This window comes from Malaya genurostris, chromosome 3 (genome assembly GCF_030247185.1).
Source record: "Malaya genurostris strain Urasoe2022 chromosome 3, Malgen_1.1, whole genome shotgun sequence".
Taxonomy (NCBI): domain Eukaryota; kingdom Metazoa; phylum Arthropoda; class Insecta; order Diptera; family Culicidae; genus Malaya; species Malaya genurostris.
In genome coordinates, this window is record NC_080572.1 from 302,472,443 (window position 1) to 302,491,516 (window position 19,074).

General features: G+C 36.5%; 1 protein-coding gene across 2 annotated transcripts in view; it reads right to left on the reverse strand.

The window, feature by feature from the left end:
• LOC131435789 (SEC14 domain and spectrin repeat-containing protein 1-B) overlaps window positions 1-19,074 on the reverse strand; it is a 68,859-nt gene that overhangs the window by 12,669 nt on the left and 37,116 nt on the right. For both annotated transcript variants that reach the window (XM_058603987.1, XM_058603986.1), the window contains exons 4-5: window positions 13,556-13,669; window positions 4,632-4,806 (exon numbers count right to left, since the gene is read on the reverse strand). In XM_058603987.1, coding sequence (XP_058459970.1) covers window positions 4,632-4,806; window positions 13,556-13,669 — 289 coding nt within the window. The remainder of the gene's footprint in view (window positions 1-4,631; window positions 4,807-13,555; window positions 13,670-19,074) is intronic.

Sequence of the window (19,074 nt, forward strand, 5' to 3'; positions counted from 1 at the left end):
CAACTCAAAAGATTACCAACAAATCTTGCTGTTCATAGGTTGTCCAAAAGGGTAATTTAGGAATGAGAGAAGGAGGAGGGGGATTTGCGTAGCAAGTGTTTGCTAACAGCGTGAGTCTGAAACAAAATGTTTCGGTCAAAATCGATATAATTTGACGATATTTCTAGCAACTAAGAGGAGAATTTTTGTACGGGTGAAAGGATAGCAAATGTTTCTACAGTCAAATGGTTTGTATGTTTCGGCATATCTCCATAAAAACTCAGTAAATTATCCCTAACTTGGCATAGTCCTTTTTAGCACTTCAATCAGAGTAGCTTATTTTTAAGGAACGACCAATTTTTCGAAATCCGTGAACACGATTCTGCAAAATCTACTGAACCGATTCTTTTCAAACTTGGAACATACTTTCTTGGTATAAAATGTCTTCCCCCTACGTTTTTGAAAATGTTCCATTTTCATAGTCCTCTTTTGACGCTATCCGTGAAGCAATCCATTTTTCCAACTCTTCGAAGGATTGAAAATGTTGATCTTCCAGGCCGTGTGCCATCGAACGGAATAGGTGAAAGTCAGAAGGGGCGACATCTGGGGAATACGGCGGGTGGGGCAAGACTTCCCATTTCAGCGTTTCCAGGTATTTTTTTACCACTTTTGTGACGTGAGACCGAGTATTGTCGTGTTGGAGGATGACTTTGACATGTCGCTCTTGATATTGTGGCCGCTTTTCTTTTAGCGCGCGACTAAGGCACGTCAGTTGCGTTCGAGAGCGATCTCCTGTGATGGTTTCACCTGGTTTTAAGAACTCGTAGTAAATTGTTATTCATCTTTGAAGGTTTTTTCTCTTCCACCACCATGTATGTCTTCGACATCGAAATCACCGAGTAGCATCACCGTAAGTTTCTGAGAGCATTCGATGCGCTTCAGCTGCATTTTTTTTTCAAATTTTAACAGAAAAGTAAAACTTTCCGCAAATGGCGAGAATTGGGCACATAAACAGACATTTTCGAGCGTGAATAATACGAAAACAAGAACAACTGTCACTGAAACGGCGATGACAATTCGTTAGGAACTGTACACACTCACTTTAAAGGCATTATCATCTATGTATTTTGACCAGCCTCAGCCGGTACAGCCACCTATCGGAAAACGGCGGAAGCAAAGTTGTACACCTGATATTACGGTAGTTTTCACCTAAAATTTTAGTGTTTTTTGCTTTAATATGCCACAAACTGTTAGAAAATCAAAATAATAACTTGAGAACGACGGAGGGGGGGGAGAAATAACTCGTACTTTAAGTAAATTCAAGAACTATTTTGGTTTCAGATAATAAACAATAATAATAATAATAATAATAATAATAATAATAATAATAATAATAATAATAATAATAATAATAATAATAATAATAATGACACTATTCTAGTTTTAAGTTAGACGATAATTAAGATTAGAAAATCCCCTTGGCATTAGAGCTTAAGTAGTATGCCTTAACAAGGAGTGTATCGATAAGTAGTTAGCAACATTCAAACAGTTAAGGAGTGTATCGAAAATAAGCTATCCACATACATTTGTGTTGTACGCATGCATTTGTGATGGATTTTTATGCTCAGATCACAGCCATGCTGTGCGTTTGGCTGCCAGCTTTCGTTTGTTTACTTGCTTGTGCGGCTGAAATTCTTCGTTTTCAAAATGTCGCGAATTGAAAAGGAAGTGAAAATTAAGGTTCTGGACACATGGCTGAGTGAGAAGGGTATTGCTATGCGAAAATTGGCGAAATGGTTTGGAATTTATCATGGCAGTGTTAAAACTATCATTAATAAGTTTGAGAAACACTATTCGTTGGATGAGCTACCAGGAAGAGGCAGAAAACCCGGTTGTTCCAACCCGAAACTGGACCAGAAAGCGGTTTCTCTAATCATGAAGAACAAATCAATGTCAATACGTGATTTGGCCAAAAAAGCAGAAACGAGTGTCGGAATGATCCAGCGTATCAAGAGGCGAAATCACCTGAAGACCTACAAGAAGCAGAAAATCTAGAAACAAAGTGTAGAACTGAAGAAGCGAACAGCAATAAATGCCCGGAAATTTTAGTCGCGTCTTTTGTAGTGTCCGGATGCATGCATTTTGATGGACGATGAGACTTATGTAAAGGAGGACTCAAAAACCCTTCCAGGTCCACAATACTTTACTGTCGTCGTTGGGGAGGATGTAAGTGATGCGGACAGGTCTATTCAAGTGGAGAAATTCGGTCGAAAGGTACTGGTATGGCAAGCAATATGTTCCTGTGGTTTTAGGTTAACCATTTTATACACTACCGGAACTATAAATGATCTGCAAATAATAAATATATCGATCTGTGTGTCTCCAGGAGATTGCTGTCTCTATAAAAGAAGTATAGTACACATCCACTGTTTTGACCGGATTTAGCGTCGGCTCACTATGCCAAAACCACTCTCAATTGGATTGCGGAAAAGGGTATAAATTTCGTTGAGATAAATATCAATCCACCAAATTGCCCTCAGCTTCGACCCATCGAATGTTACTGGGCAATCGTGAAGAGGGTCTTCAAGATGACAAAAACAAATTTGGGCTCAAGCGTCCAAAAAAAACGCGATGAAACACTTGTCCGGAACTTGATGAAGTACGTTCCATCAAAAGTTCGAAAATTCGCGAAGAAATAACTTTAATTTCATCCGGTTTTCATTATGCTCAAGTTTATCCTCGTACAATAAAGGATCAATTTTTAGTTTGAATAAAATATCGTTTTTTATCATAGTTTGAAAGAAAAAATTGTGGATAGCTTATTTTCGATACACTCCTTATTTCTCTGAAATGGTTTAATTTTTTGCAGCGTGTTTTGCGGTGACATGTTTGTTTACATGTCAACAACAGCTGCGCAATCGATAGGTTTCGGTACGGTTTATCGTTTCAATGATTAGTCGAATTGATCCGGAAACGCGAAAGAAAATTCTGCACACTTGGTGCTCAGAAAGTGGTGTCTCGTACAACGAAATTGCAAAACAGGTGAAAGTGCACCACACCAGTATCAAAAATATTATCGAGATGTTCGGTAAGACCCTTTCCATGAAGGATCTGCCCCGATCCGGTAGGATCACAGTAGGTAGTACATCAGGGAAAACCCATCGGCGTCGACGCGGGATTTGGCCAAGCAGTTCAACACCATCATCGGGATGATTCAACGGATCAAAGTTCGGAACTCCCTGAAAACGTACAAGAAACAGAAGGTGCCGAAAAAGTCCCTGGGACAGCAAGTTCAGGCCAAAACAAGAGCGCGAAAACTGTATAACCGGGTTCTACAGAATAAAGACGGATGCATCCTGATCGACGATGAAACCTACGCCTAGGAAGACTCTTGAGCGCTGCCCGGACCGCAATATTATACCAAATCGGTGTACCAGGACCGTGGTGGCGATGTAAAAGTTTTGGGCAGAAGGTGTTGGTCTGGCAAGCAATTTGTACCTGTGGTTTGCGATCGTCGATTTTCTTCACGAAGGGCACAATTAACTCCAAGGTGTACGAGGAAGAATGTTTGAAGAAGAGAATGCTGCCACTGTACAGAAAGCATAAGGCTCCTCATCTCTCCTAGCCGGATTTGGCTTCAGCCCACTACGCCAACTCCGTTCTACAGTGGTTGTCAAAAAATAATATACAATTCGTGGAAAAGGACATCAATCCACCGAACTGCCCGGATCTACGGCCAATTGAAAGGTATTGGGCAATTGTCAAGCGGCACTTTCGGAAGGAAGGTACAGTGTCCCAGAACATGCAGGAGTTAAAAAAAAACTGGACAACTGCCACCAGGAAAGTCACAAAAGTAACTGTGCAGAATTTAATGAAGAATGTCAAGTCCAAAGTGCGAGCGTTTCACAGAAACTAGAATTTTCTTCAATATAATAAGTGAAATGCATAAAAATGTAATTTTTCTACAATATATCGAAAACTGATGTCAAAATATGTTTTTTTTTCGCTTTTGTAATCAATAAACAATGTTGCTAATTACTTTTCGATACACTCCTTATTATATTATATTATTGAATAAAAAAAAACCTGCTCCAGAGCATGATTATTTTTGGCAGTTCTATAATTAAGTTTCAAATTTCGGTCTACGGGGTTTATGCACGGTCCCTTTCTCACTACTACGAAAATATTTACACAGTTTACTTAGCTGACATGAATTTGATGATAAAAATTACTTTCAACTTGAATGATTGTTGATTTTACTGCTCACTTCAAGTAACCCATTTTTAAATGCGAACATATTCGGAATGGGTCTTCAACTTGAAACTCGTTTGAGCTTGCTGGCACTGAGCAACGGAATGAACGGGTCGACTTCCTCGAATGGTTTCTCAATTCAACATTTTAATCGAAACCATCAATCGAAAGTAATGCACTTTACTAAACAAACACATTTGCCAAAATAAAAAAATAAAATATGCCATCTCTTCCTGATCATAAAAGGAAATGAACAAAAGAAAGCCGTTTCGCTGATCAGGTTCGAAATAAAAAGTTTGTTGTCCCCGAAATATGAAACGAACGGAGGAAAGAAACCGACGAAATTTTCGCCTGCTTGCCCCAAGTTCGGCATCAGCGTGAACTGCTTAGTAGTAGCTTACCGCCGTCCATGACGAAGACGAGAAATTTCTGCACGTCTTGGTTGAGCTGCCGACAGGATTTGAGAGCCGCTTCCGACTCGCTTGCCCGCACCGTCCGGTTGTCCAGCAGCAGCCGATGCAGGTTTTCTAGGTCACCGATCGCTTTATCGTAGGATTTTCGGAATTCCTCGATGCGCTGGAAGAGAGAAAAAAAGAAGGAAAAGATACGATCAATTTGAATGTCCACCATAGCGAGAAACGTTGTCGGCGATGGATTAAAAACATGCAAAAGAACACACCCATAGAAAGAGTACGAAACGATCACCAACGATGGTCTCATGTTAGGTAAAAATTTGTCAAAACACGACCAAGATCAGCATATGCGCTGAAGGCGGGTCACTGAACTCCGGACCGGACCAGTCTGCAGGAAACCTGTCAACAAGTCTGGCTGCTGGAATCGTCGGAAAGCGCATGCAGCATAGAAACGAAATTAGCACACAATATTGTACCAAATATGTTCAGATTTCATAGAGTTTATCGCAATTCAATTTGAATTCAACTCGAACCACTAAGCGATTAGTAAAAATTAGCGAAAAATATTTGTGTTTCCAGTTTGCCACACCTGGCTTTCTGGCTTCCATTGAAAGAAAAAAAATTACAAACTTGAATAGCTACACCATCGGGAGACAGGTTCTCTCTAAAGTGTAGCATCGACTGACTGCAAGATTTATTGCATTTTCACCTCTTCATCATGACCCTTCAGCTGTACATAAACGCAATCATACGGCTGTCGGGTTGGGATTCCATTATCTTCAACATTCACCCATGTACTTCTGCATCAAATTTCCCGTTGCTGTTTCAACTTTCTTTTCCTTTTTTTTGCCACTATGGGTCAGATATCAGTAGAACTACCATTTTTCGTGATTTATCTGACATACAGCTTTCAGATGCTGTCAAGCAAATCAAAGTAACTTTATATCCTATCTTGTGTTCAATAAAAGAGAACAGCTCCATAAAGACTTTTCATGGTCAACATTTTCATCGTAGATTATAATAAATATTAAATAACATCAAAACAGGAAAAAACATCATCAATAGCAAGTATTAGTGTGCATTGTTGAAACGATTGAAAACCGAAAAATTTTGTCGTGAATACGACTTACTTTACTATGGGGCGCCTTTTCAAAATTTACCCTCTCAGAGAGTGATAAGTTTTTGATCGTGGATATCTCTTGTTGTATCTAACGAATCAACATAATTTTTGCTACATGCCATCGGAAATATGATCACAATTTTATGATAAAATTTCCAGTTGTGTGACATAATCTCAAACAATTCAAAATTACACTTTTCTGAAACATTTGGTATAAACGAGTATCAAAGAGGATAATTCATAAGGCGCGTTTGCCTTGCTCGTATTTTGAAAGCACATAGCTCAGTGATCTGTGAAAGGATTTATATAATCTAACTACCAATAGAATCGAAATTTTTCAACTTAAACGTGTATAACAACACGATTGAAGTATTTCAATAGTACACTATTGAAAAACCTGTCTCATTTGACCCATGTCAATACCAGCCAATCAGAACAGCATTCAGTTTTACCTTTCTCTATAGAAAGGTATTATAGTTGCTGGAAAAACCGGCTTTCGAACGAAGTCTCGGAGACCCATAGTGTTTTATACCATTCGAATCAGTTCGACGAGATCGGGCCTGTGTGTGTGTGTCAATTTCCTCAGAGATGGCTGAACCAATTTCAACAAACTTATAATCGTTTGAAAACTACTGTCGGACCATTGATCAAGTTCAAAGATTAAATGGCTGTGACTTTTGGTTCCGGAGATAAAATGGTATAAGTGACGTAACCGACAAAACACGTTGTATTGTGTCGCTCTAATGTATGTAAGGGTGAACATATTTTGAGATCATCTCTTATTTCGTAAAGCGCTATTGTTAAAAAATTTAAGCATCTCGAAAAAAAGCCCCCATGATCTTGAAAAATCACCATAGGGGAGAGTACATGAGATTATCGAAATTGAAATTTTTTTGTGTCAAACGTCTTAGAATTGCATGAAACGTCGAGATTTAGTGTCATCTCAAAAAATTGTTTTTTGAAACAATCGACTTTCTGGGAATTTTGAGAACCAGAAAATTTGATAAATTTAAATTCCAGAAAGTCGATTTTTCGAAAAAAATAATTTTTTTCTAGATGACACTAAATGTCGTCGTTTCATGTCATTCTAAGACTTTTGGCATTCAATAAATTTTTTCGATTTCGGAAATTTCATGTATCCATGGTGATTTTTCAAGATCTATGAAAATTTCACTAAGTGGACTAAGAACGGTTTTTAGATTAGCATCACTCGCAAATGCCAAGCGCTTACTTGGAAAAACGATACCGAGTATGTGACAAGAAACACTGGTTTTGTGAACTACTCGAATCAATCTGAATTAAATAGTGTCAAAAATGAGCCAAAATTAGTGTCAGGAATTATTTTATAAAATGATAAAAAAAATCATGAGGATGTTTGGAAAAAAGAGAAAGGCATTATCACACCACTAGGTAGATTAAGAAAGGTTTTTTGTCGTGAATACGACTTACTTTACTATGGAGTGCCTTTTCAAAATTTACCCTCTGAGAGAGTGATAAATTTTTGCTCGTGAATATCTCCTGTTATATCTAATAAATCAACATCATTTTTGCTACATGCCATCGGAAATATGATCACAATTTTATGATAAAATTTTCAGTTGTGTGACACAATCTCAAATAATTCAAAATTAAACTTTTCTGAAATGTTTAGTACAAACGAGTGACAAAGAGGATAATTCATAAGGCCCGTTTGCTTTTCTCGTATTTTGAAAGCTCATAGCTCAGTGAACTGTGAAAGGATTTATATTATCTAACTACCAATAGAATCGAAAATTTTCAACTTGAACGTGTATTGAAACAACATTGAAGTTTTTCAATAGTACACTATTGAAAAACCTGTTTGATTTAACCCATGACAGCACCAGCCAATCAGAACGAGAGATGTCTGCATCTATACAAGAGCATCCATATAAAAGTTGAGTGGCTCATTTTTCCTACCATTTGCTGAGCAACTGTTCCCGAAACAAGACACACGAGGGCAACATCGAGGACATCGAGGAATTTTTGCAAAGGGGCTGTCCGTACACCGCTGCCAGTAGCAGGTATAAAATGAAATGTGATGTGAGAAATAGCGTCATTTAAGTTAAAGCAGCTACTCTGAACGTACGAGACACTGTCAGCACAATGGCACCGAAAACCGGTAGAAAGGCAGCCAAAAAGTCCAGCAAGGCCCATTCAAAGCACTTTTTAGTGCTAAAGATAATCATAAAGAACTAGTTGAATTTTGTCGCTTTCCTACCATTTTCCGAGCAACTGTTGCCGAAACAAGACACACACGAGAAGTTTAAATAATTTGCACCGTCACTAACACATTCAATTACGAACGGCAATGCGAAAGTGGAAGTGATGATGTTGAACATTTCTTTATACTAGTATACAAATATGCCGTGCGAAACAGAGTTACCACGTATACAGATCAATATGTATTATTGTAAAGAACTATTCTGGATATTTCATAATACTTGTGTTTCAGAATGTTTAATGTAGCTAATCTGTACTTTAGTTTAGGTGCATCGTTTCAAATTCTAGTAGTGAAAAAGGGGCATGCTTACATAATTCATACAATTGATCAACTAATTGATATTCGGAAGTGTTAGGGAACATGTCAGTTGTTTTCGTATTCACTACATCCAGTTATGTCTCTGACATTACCCACCCGCCTTTTATTATTGCAAACATTTTTGGGACTTATCAAATACAACACTAAGGCGTCATTCATAAATTACGTCACGCTTAATTTCAATAACATTAAACCCCCCTCTCCCCCTTGTCACGATTGGTCACAAATTTTGGAACCCCCTCTAAAGAAATACGTAACAACTTTCGACCACCCCTCAATCTTCTCAGAGAAAATTTCTTTTTTTCAATCCTTGTATTGATCATTGTACCATTGTTTATTTGTTTATTTGGTGCAGGTAAAAGCCCATTGAAAATCATTTTTGACAGACTAACATAAAACCTCCTTATCTTTTTAATACACATTGCAATTATCCAAACGACACATTTCCCTTAAATTTAGTTCCATAAAACCTCCTCATCTTCTGATTCAACATAAGAATCGTCCAAATGATATATTTCCCTAAAATTTAGTTCTATGGAAATTGAAACTAATTAGGCAGTAACCTTAGGTACGATTTCTTGATAACGTTACGCGATAAGTGAAAGTTGAAGTGATTGAAACAGTTGTTGAATATGCAGCACGTTCCAGCAATGGGCTAGTTATATCCATAACTGGTTCGAGCATAGGGAATTCGAAAACAAGGTTCGAAGATTACGGTATTGAATGTCTAAATGTAACAATTGTAATAGCTAGCAGCCTTACAAACATCTCGACGGACAAATAATAAATCTAGATCAATCATGGTCGGTCATGGTAACTCGGTGGGTTTAAAAGATATCTTCATGGAAGACGACGGAAAGTGAATCGGATTATTTACATGACTATAAAGCTCTAAAGTATTTAACAAAAAATATGTATATTACTATGGGATTCACAGTAGAATATTTATTTGACTCTTGAACTGAAATTTATATATTGAGCCACAGAGCCCGGGTTGGCGGTTCAATGCATAGGACACTGGAGCACTAGCCATGCAATGATTCTGTACGCTATGAATCGGCTGCGAAGTCTGTTGAAACAGAAAGGCCAAATTCCACGGAAGGAATGTAATGCCAGGACTTTGCTTTTGTCACAGAGAAAATGAATATCGAAAATCGAAGCGATCAATTGCACTTTGGTTGGTTAGTCGTCAACGAAACGAGACAGTACAGACTTTCAGTTCTTGAGATATTTTTGAGAAATCGATTGATTCCACTTCTAACTCTTTGAGTTGCTGCTCTCGGAACTTCTGGAACATGTAATTGAAAACCAATGGGATCAACAAAACTTCAGTCAATAACCTATCGAAGCAATTGATTCTCCTTTTTTGCTTATTCTCATGGGGCGATTCGTTAGCGGAGCTTTTATTGAAATGGTGTCGCCTTTTTGTCAGTAGTTTTTCATATTTCACATGCTTTTGCAGTAACTTATTTTAAGGATTAAAATTTCTAATGCTACATATTGTAAGCCTTTGGTGGTGAGTTCAGCTTGTTCACATCATATGACTATTAGTCAGCAAAAAAAATGTGCCACTAACATAAATGGCCTTCAATTAAAATTACACCATATTTATCTCTCAGCATCTGGCTGTCTGGAGGATTGAGGAAAAAACTATAGGTTTAAAATCGAACATTTCGTTACAAATTTAACAATGCATGTTATAAATCAAGCGGATTTTGCGAATAACTTGTCATTTAAAATTTTTGTTGATTATTCTTATAAAACAATTATCATTGATATTGTGTTACGAGGTAAGATTGGTGGTTCGGTTGGTTTCAAATTGATTGACTGCCATCCTAAGAATTTAAACTGTGCATGGTTCATTCCAATTCTAAATAAAAATATTGCATTATTGGAATATGGCGGAGTTACGCGTCGTTGTGAATCGGTGTAATTTGATAATTAATTCATATTATTAATTCATTTTAAGATCGACTACAAATGAGCATTCAGGTTACGAACATCGCGTGTAGGTTTTCAAATAATAAGACTGTTCCAACGATTTATTAATTTTAGTTGGTTTGACGTAAAGCCGCCATAACTAAGTTCAATTTTTGCAATGACTGAGCGGAAACATATATTGGAGAAGAAAAATGAATGAAAAACTCATAGAAAAGATGATTTATTGGAAAATGATACGCTCAGAGACAGGACTCGAACCTGCGTTCTTATGCATTCCGTGCATACGCGCTACCATTTCGCCACTCTGAATCTTGTTTTAGTCACTCTAAAACGCCGGTCAGACATAGTAGAACGTACATCGAACATGGTCTACATCCTGACCGTCACCCGACCGAAAACTTACATCCAAATATCTTCTCTGTCCATCAAACATAAGTCTTCTCGCTTTATACCTATTTCTCCGATCAAGCATTTAGTGATGTCTGATATTTCGTATTAATCGATTATTAGGTATTCGATTAATAAAAGAGGAATCGATTAGTGTAATCGATTACTATTAAGCATTAATCGATTAATGCAATCAATCTATCAAATAATTCCAAAGCTCATCAGAGCTGCCAAATAAAAATCTGTGTTGAATATCAAATCTTTACCATTAGTGTATCATACAGTGATAAATATTTGAGAAAATATGGTTGAAATGTCTAGAAAATTCAATAATATCTATGATCAAACGGATGGAAAAATGTATGAACATTGTAACCGTGGGCAGAATGGATCAAAAATCATTATTTAAATTGAAATTCGTATTTCCTTGAATTATAACAGATAAAACTGCAACTGTCATCATAGCAACGTTTAGACTTAGGGTGAAGCCAGAGTGGGAGAAAATTTTCAATGCTATATAGTAGCTATAGTTAAAGCAACTAGAAGTGATGCTCAAAAGCACCAGGGGAAAAAAATGACATTTTCATTCGTTGTTAAAGTTTCAAAAGAATGGATTCGGACGAAGAGTTTTTTATGTCCGAGAGCGTACGCAACTATTTCTTCGGAAATCATAAAAGAGTTTGGAATTCATCCCATTAATCGATACAGTAGAAAGTTCGGTGAATATCACCATCTGTATAAAGAATTGCTCACAGATTCTCAAAAATTTCATGACTTTACTAACCAGTAGCTCCTAATATTTCCAAAACTTCTTCACAGGTACCTGTTTCCGGTAATTACGATATTGTTGATCCCAGAGCACATTTCGTTTAAAAATAGCACCGATTAGTGCTTTAATATCAATCGAATTATCTTGTTCCGTCATGACAAAAATCCTCTGTTCACTCGTAGATCGCGTGAAAAACTTTGCACGTGGTGCTTGGTCGCTTGTCGGGCTGAATATCGCTCGTCGCTACGCAACGTATCGTGTTTACTATGGCATGCATGTTTATTTTTTTTAAATGGACAAAATTCGGTCGTGGTTCGCCATGCGGTTCTTTTATATTCGTATCACATCGCTTCGCGTCACTTGTCGCTCCCACTCTGGCTTCACCCTTATTCTGCAACCAGAGTGAGCGCGAGAAGCTGAGCCGAGCTTGGTGCTGACCAAAGCAGGAAACGTACTTACAGCAAAACAAAGGGACCCTGTCACAGTGAAAGTTGCGCCGAATTCTCACTTGTGCTCTAGAAGAGTCTTTTTTATTAACTACTAGTATCATTCTCGCTTTTGATTTGCCAGCGATTATAAATACACTATCCTACTCAATGCTTGATCGGAGAAATAGGTATAAAGCGAGAAGACTAGTGTTCGATGGACAGAGAAGATGTTTGGATATAAGGTATCGGTCGGGTGACGGCCAGAATGTAGACCATGTTCCTTGTACGTTCTACTGTGTCTGACTGGCGTTTTAGAGTGACTAAAACAAGATTCAGAGTGGCGAAATGATAGCGCTTATGCACGAATACTATGTCACATATGAAAGCCGAAAGTTCAAATTAAAAACACATACTTTTGTATTCAAAATCAAACTTCCGTGACGTAACGTTTTTTTTAAGTCCCCCCCCCCCCTCTTGTCATAATTTGTCACAATATTTGAAACCCCCTCCCACCATGGGAGCGGTTAAAAATAAATGTTACACCAACCATCCAGAAACAATTGATGATCTCAAGCACGAAATTCAAGTCTCTATTGATAACAAAAGGCCAGAAACAATTAAAAATGCACTCAAAAATTGGATAAATCGGATTGGCTACTGCCAAGCCAGCCGTGGGGGTCATTTGAACGAAATCATTTTTCATAAAAATTTCATGAATCAACCTTTCAAATAAATGTATATTCGTTGAAATCTGTGAAACCGATTTTTCATTATTGCATTTCAAAATTTAATTTTTTTCGGTTAAAAATTCCCTCTAGAAAATGAAATGATAAATGAAAATCCGGAACCAGAAGTTGGATCCGAGCGAAAAAGCAAATGATGTGTTCATAAAATTATTCTTTTGAGGCTAAGTTTGTGAAAACTCGGATAACCCTAATTACTCTCTACTCTATAAGAATAAAAAAAGGAGCAAATTCCTCAAAATTGATCAATGAATTCTTTTAGCACGAACAAAAATAAACTAACTTTGGCTATGTCAGTTCTTACTTTTCACTTTTTGTTTTTGTCTTGCACTAACTTTTCTCAGAGATGGCTGAACCGATTTTCACAAACTTAGATTTAAATGAAAGGTCCTGTGGTCCCATGCGTAATTTCTGAATTTCATGCGGATCCGACTTCCGGAACCGGAAATATAGGGTAAAGTGGGTTAAAAATTTTATACCATCACTGAAAAGAGCGAAAAACCGTAAAAAGTTTTCTAAATCGACCTCAAATCTTTTCAAATTGATAGTTTTTATCAGTAGGCGGTCAAACAAACCGATTTCGGTTATTCTCTTAAGAGTCGAAGAAAAATATTTTGAAGAATACCACAGTATTATATATGATAGTATGATTGATATGAGAAAGGCATCATTACACCACTAGGTGGATTAAAACAGGTTTTTTTTTATTGGATGACTCAATGAACTAGTTTTCATTATACCGGTCTTCAGTTTTCGTTTACAGAAATACCGGAAACAGTGATCAAAAACTATAGAACAGAACTGATTTTCACAGATTTGGTAAGATCTAATGAACTTTATCCGGATTGTTATAAACAAGACTCATGAACAAAAATCGAAAATGCTTGGAAAACGACTACCGGTAGTATCGGCAAGTTCAAAATACCGTCGGAAATTGAATCCACCGAGCCCCTCCCTTACTTACCAGCCGGTTCTGTATCCAGTGATCGTGGTTGTAGCTCCCGGTGCCGCCCAGTTCCTCGGGTAGCTCGCTTAGCTCAAAGTACTTGACGAGACGTGATTTGGAGATTACGATCGGCTGGAAAGAGAAAGTAGAGAAAAAGGGTTTATGCTCGAAACTGATGAAGTTGATGAAAACATGTTCGGGGTAAAAAAAACCGATTGAGGTGTTTTGTGTGAATGCCTTGTTTTCCGGTTTGTTAGGCACCTTCATTGGATTACAAATTCGATCCTATGTCATGTCACTAGTCGTTATCAAAAATCGTATGTAAATGAGCTTAATTTATCAGAATCAATGGGATAGTCTCGCTTATAGGTTTTACCACTTGTTACAACAATCCTCGGTCGGTGCCTACTTGGATGCTGTGATGTCAATGTAATTCGTTTACTGGTTTATTTATTAGCATTCTGTCGTAGTAACCATAGAGTCAAGAACCCTGTCAGTACGTGTACAACATTGTTTCTACTGTTCAAGCAATTTTCAATTCAGAACTTGCTGTGCAATCCGAAACAATTCCGGATCGAAAATAAATTGCGCCTGTTTATCATTTGCGTGATTCGTGTTTATGCACTGCCATTCACTGTGTCAGTAGAGCAGAGGAATATTTGCAACAGCAGAGCATTGACCGGTGTTTGGTCTGATGGAAATTTATAGAAATGACGCAAGAATTGTTTGCTTTCGAATGATGACGTGTTCGAAAATTCGAAGTACCTTAATATCAGTTTGAATCTTCCAGAATTATAGATTCCAGGTATTCTGTAACTGTGTTAATTACCTAAAATTGAATTTATTATCTTTTCTAGTGCACTTGTGGACACACTGCAGTCGTAAATTGATGATACAATGCGGCATTTCAACTGCAGTAAGAGTTGAGATCCTACTGCGGCTGCTTGAGGCACCACGCCGACTCGTTAACACTTTCGTGATTCTATTTTCAATTAGCATTTGTTATTTCCATTATTACTTCATTTGCGATTGCAAACGGGTGCGGCCGAGTCGAAAGAAAATTCACGCTAATTCGAACCAATTTGCGCCAAATTGTTTTGATTGGAGAAACTTTCCGTACGCGTAAAATTGCGCACCTCGGAAAGTGTGCCGATGGATTTTTTTTTTCTGCTGTTGGCACCCGGCCGCCGATGAAATAATAACAATTAGTCTGGCGTGGGATAACCGACGATTGTTGAGTTTTGTTTTTCTCAAGACTGCATAATTGAACAAAACGACTAATAGATGGACGAAAAATTATTCGTAGCATAGATCCAGACTTGATTTAATCTATCTATTATTGAAATAATGCCTTTTGTACAGTCGAGTTACAGCACTGTGGAACTCTTCAAAGAATTGACAGTTTGCCTCTGTTCAGCACACAATAAAATTGTTTCCTGATTATTTATGCCTTACACCAACGATGAACTCAACTTGATCACAACAGAACAGTCTGTGGGAATGATGCGTTTATTGTTTTAGTCTATATGCAGCAAAAGAGGTTCATACTTATTTTAGAAATGAATATAAATTTCAATTCTTTATTTTCGGAATTTGGAAAAAAGAATAAGTGTGACTAATGTGGTGTAAAATTTTAGACGTGAATACGTCTTACCAAACTATGGGGCGCCTTTTTAAAATTAGTCCTCTGGAAGAGTGATACATTTTTAACCGTGAATATCTCTTGAGTTATTTAACGCATCAACATAATTTTTTCTCCACGTTATCGTAGATATGACCACTAATTTGAGAGAATTTTGTGTAATATGAGAAATATGAATCCAGCTTCAGAGTACTACTGTGGGCAAAATATAGTAAGACTTTATTTATAATTTCCAAATTCTGTATTTATTTTTCCAAATCTATTTCGTCTCCCTCGAAGTCATCCCCCTCGGCCCCAATACCCGATCAGATGCACATAACAAAATCGTAACACTAGTATATCAACAGTTGATATGTTTCCTTATAGTTTCCTTATATTACATTTTGGTGGGGAAAGGGTTCCAATCAGCTTTTTACAGCCCTGTCCAAAACGTATTGCCCTCCCCGTTAATTTGTATCAGGCCGAATTAGCGCATGCGCGCCATATAAACGCCTCAATATGAGGAAATTACATTGTTAGCCAGCATTTTTTAATAATGTTGGTTTCCTTACCTTTAGTTTTGTGTTACCTTATCCCCCATTGTTCAATTCAACTGAGTTTCGTTGTATTTTTTTCCTTCTACATTATTTCCACTCCGTCCTCTTCGTTCCTTGAATATAAAAGTTAGTTGTATGCAATAATATTATTTTTCTTACCAACATTTCCAATACCCAAGTAGCAAATGAAACTTATTGAAATTTCAAGAGGTTCTACAATTGTTTTAGAATTATTTTTTTATGTTAGATAAGTTCAGAAAGATTTTCAAATATATTAAAATCGGTTGTGCAACTTATCACTGTTAAGTTTTAAAATACTACCCAAAAAATCACTGTAGAACTATTTAAGGTACATCTGACACAATTGTGCAGCAAATCACCAACTTGCCCACGTTGCACTAGCAGTTTCTAGAAGCTCAGCAAAAATTTTCACATCGTCATGTAAAAATGAAGCAACTAAAACAATTGATCAACTTATCAAAAATTTTCCAAATGGCTGTCATAATTGTATCCGACTCAATATATGTCAAAATGGCTGTTTATCTCTTGTGAAGAAAAATATAGTAAAATTATGCTCTCCGCAAAGCAAAAAATGGTAAAAACAATTTTGCAACCAAGTCCGCATAGTCTTGATTGCCTGACTGAAATATTAGGTCAGTGTGTGCAAATTTCTTCATTTTTAGAAACACATTTTGAAACTTGCAAATAAATTGTACCAGATTTATCTGCTTGAAATGAACGCAAAACTTGCCGACATGAGAATATTATTATAAAAGTTCCAGAAATACAGCATTATATATGCAATGAAAACAAAAAACAATGAGATAATTTGTATCAAACAAACCTGACATCACTTTTTAAAGATATTGAAAGAAAAGTTAAGTTCATCATAGTTACTTTCCTAGTTATATATTACCGCTTGAGCAACTTGTTTTTGCAACTAAAGCACACCTACAGTGCGTATCACAAAAATCGGGTCCACTAAGATGAACGACTAAATTATATTGTTGTTCAAGTCAACTAGTGTGGTTTATATAAAAACAACTATTTTGATAAAAATATTAACAAAAATTTCTCTTTTCAATATTCACATGTTTATATTTTCTTTTATTTAGGTGAAATAAATCATTACGTTGGGTGAACCATTTTCTTTTCAACACACTGTTACCCTCGATCCCATTTTGAAAAATATTGAAGAAAAATTCATTTCAAGATTTTTCAGATTTATTGAAACATCAATATGATTAAAATCGTCTGAAAAGGTGTATGAATGTTTGATAGTTTTCTTATACATATTTTGAACACTATTCCGATCATATTTATTGAAAAGAATAGATTGTTATTTTCATAGAAATTGATGTGCAATCATCAAAACATTCAAAGGCGCTTGAAAATTTCAGGGGTACGAAGACATGTTTCACCATAAAAATGAAGTTCGTTGTCGATTTTCTATGTACTAAAACATGAAAAATCAATTCTGCAATATGTAGTATTACCATTTATTTATGTGCAGAATATTTTTAAAGTTTCATGTTTGTGTTACAGGCAGTTGTATTGAAAATCAAATGTGAAACTTATTCATTAGAGATTACGTTTGCTATTTTTGGTAAACATCAATTCAATTCTTGTTTACATTACGTAGTAGTTTCCATGAGTTTCACAATTGTTTTTTCGCTGATTTATTTGCAGCATTTGTAATGGGATTGATGCATGAGTTTTTGTATCAGTTGCACAATAATTGTGAATAACAACGTAACAACGGAAGAACAACAAAGAAAAATTGCGTCGTTTCCATAACACAACAGTTACTAGAATAGTAATATAAACTAATTTTATAAATTGCACAATCAGTAGAAAATACAGGACCGCAACTTAACGTGCTACTTGGGTATTAACTATATTAACCAATATTCCATACCATTCCATTGCGATATCTCTTCATTGTTGGCTTACATTGAGACGTAAATTAAGAAAGAAAAAAATATAATATTTTTTTCCTTTTTCAGCTCCACATTCATCCTGTTGTCGTACTGCTTCTGTTGGTTTTATGATTCCCATTCCTTGCTGCTTGTAATACTCTGTATGTCGCTTGTTATCATGTTCTGTGTACCCAAAATAAAACCCAAATCCAAAATGCAATTATTACATACAGTTTTTCCATTTTTTCTTTTTCTCTTTTCTTCTTCTTTTTCTCTTCCTTCTTCCTTTTTTTCCTTTTCCTTCTTTTTTTGATACGCTTTGCTTTCTCTTTTCTTCTTCCTTCCTTCCTTCTTTTTTTATTCCTTTCTTTCTTCTTCATTCCATTCATTTCTCTCCTTTTGTTCTGTTGAGTTTTAGAAGCGCTTCTGCTTCATCCGATTCTTTCTCTCATTGACGGCGTGTCATGCAAGCAAGATAGAGAAATCAAGGGTTAATGTATTGTATATACATTATGTGTGTTTTGCCACTCAGAATGGTTCAACGGGTAAGGAAATGTAAACATGACACTAACGCTCAGTGATATTTGACTATTACGAAATATAATTTTACTCTTTAATTATTCAGCTATCACTCCTAGAACATGTTTCCATTTCATTATCTTCAATTGCTCATTATCTGTGTTTATCATAAACTCAGGCTTTTTGAGCAGCAAGTTAACCTAGACTCCCAATCGAAATGTATCACTACCAATTTGATACAACGCACTCAAAGGCACGGTAAAATGTATATTGTACATACATACAAAAACACATACATACACACACAGTTACACACATTCACACATGCATACATACCCACATGTATTCCACACGCAAGCATTACAACATTGAGTTACTATTTCTACTCTAATAGATCCTAACTAAAACTAGTGTGCCAATAGTCATCTCATTAGTAGAGTCACCATGTCATTTTAGCAATCGCTCGACTTTTAATAAATGAATTGTGATAAAACCGAATACAAAGTCTTTACCTCTTCTCTTAGAAGCGATAACGCACAGTAGTAGCTCGGAAATGGTTCAATACTGCTGTTTTAGCAAAGCAAAATGTTCCAAATATCATGTTACTTTTGAAGTTTATCTATCAAACAGAGATAACAGATGTCACTATAACAAATGGTTCTCGTATATGAAATGACTAATGGATTTGAGATGAATGGGTGTACCGTCACCCAATTTCTATCTCTTTTATTGGTCGATCGTTAGTCCTGAGTTGAAACAGTGGCCTTTATTACCGTTTTTGCATTCCACTTCACTTGTACTTCACTCACATATCACCTCATCCATCAGATCCCACACGAGCACAACAAACCTCACAGAATAAACGTCAAAGATGAACTTAATTCACCATTCAACTATTCCGTTATCGTGTGAAACCTGACT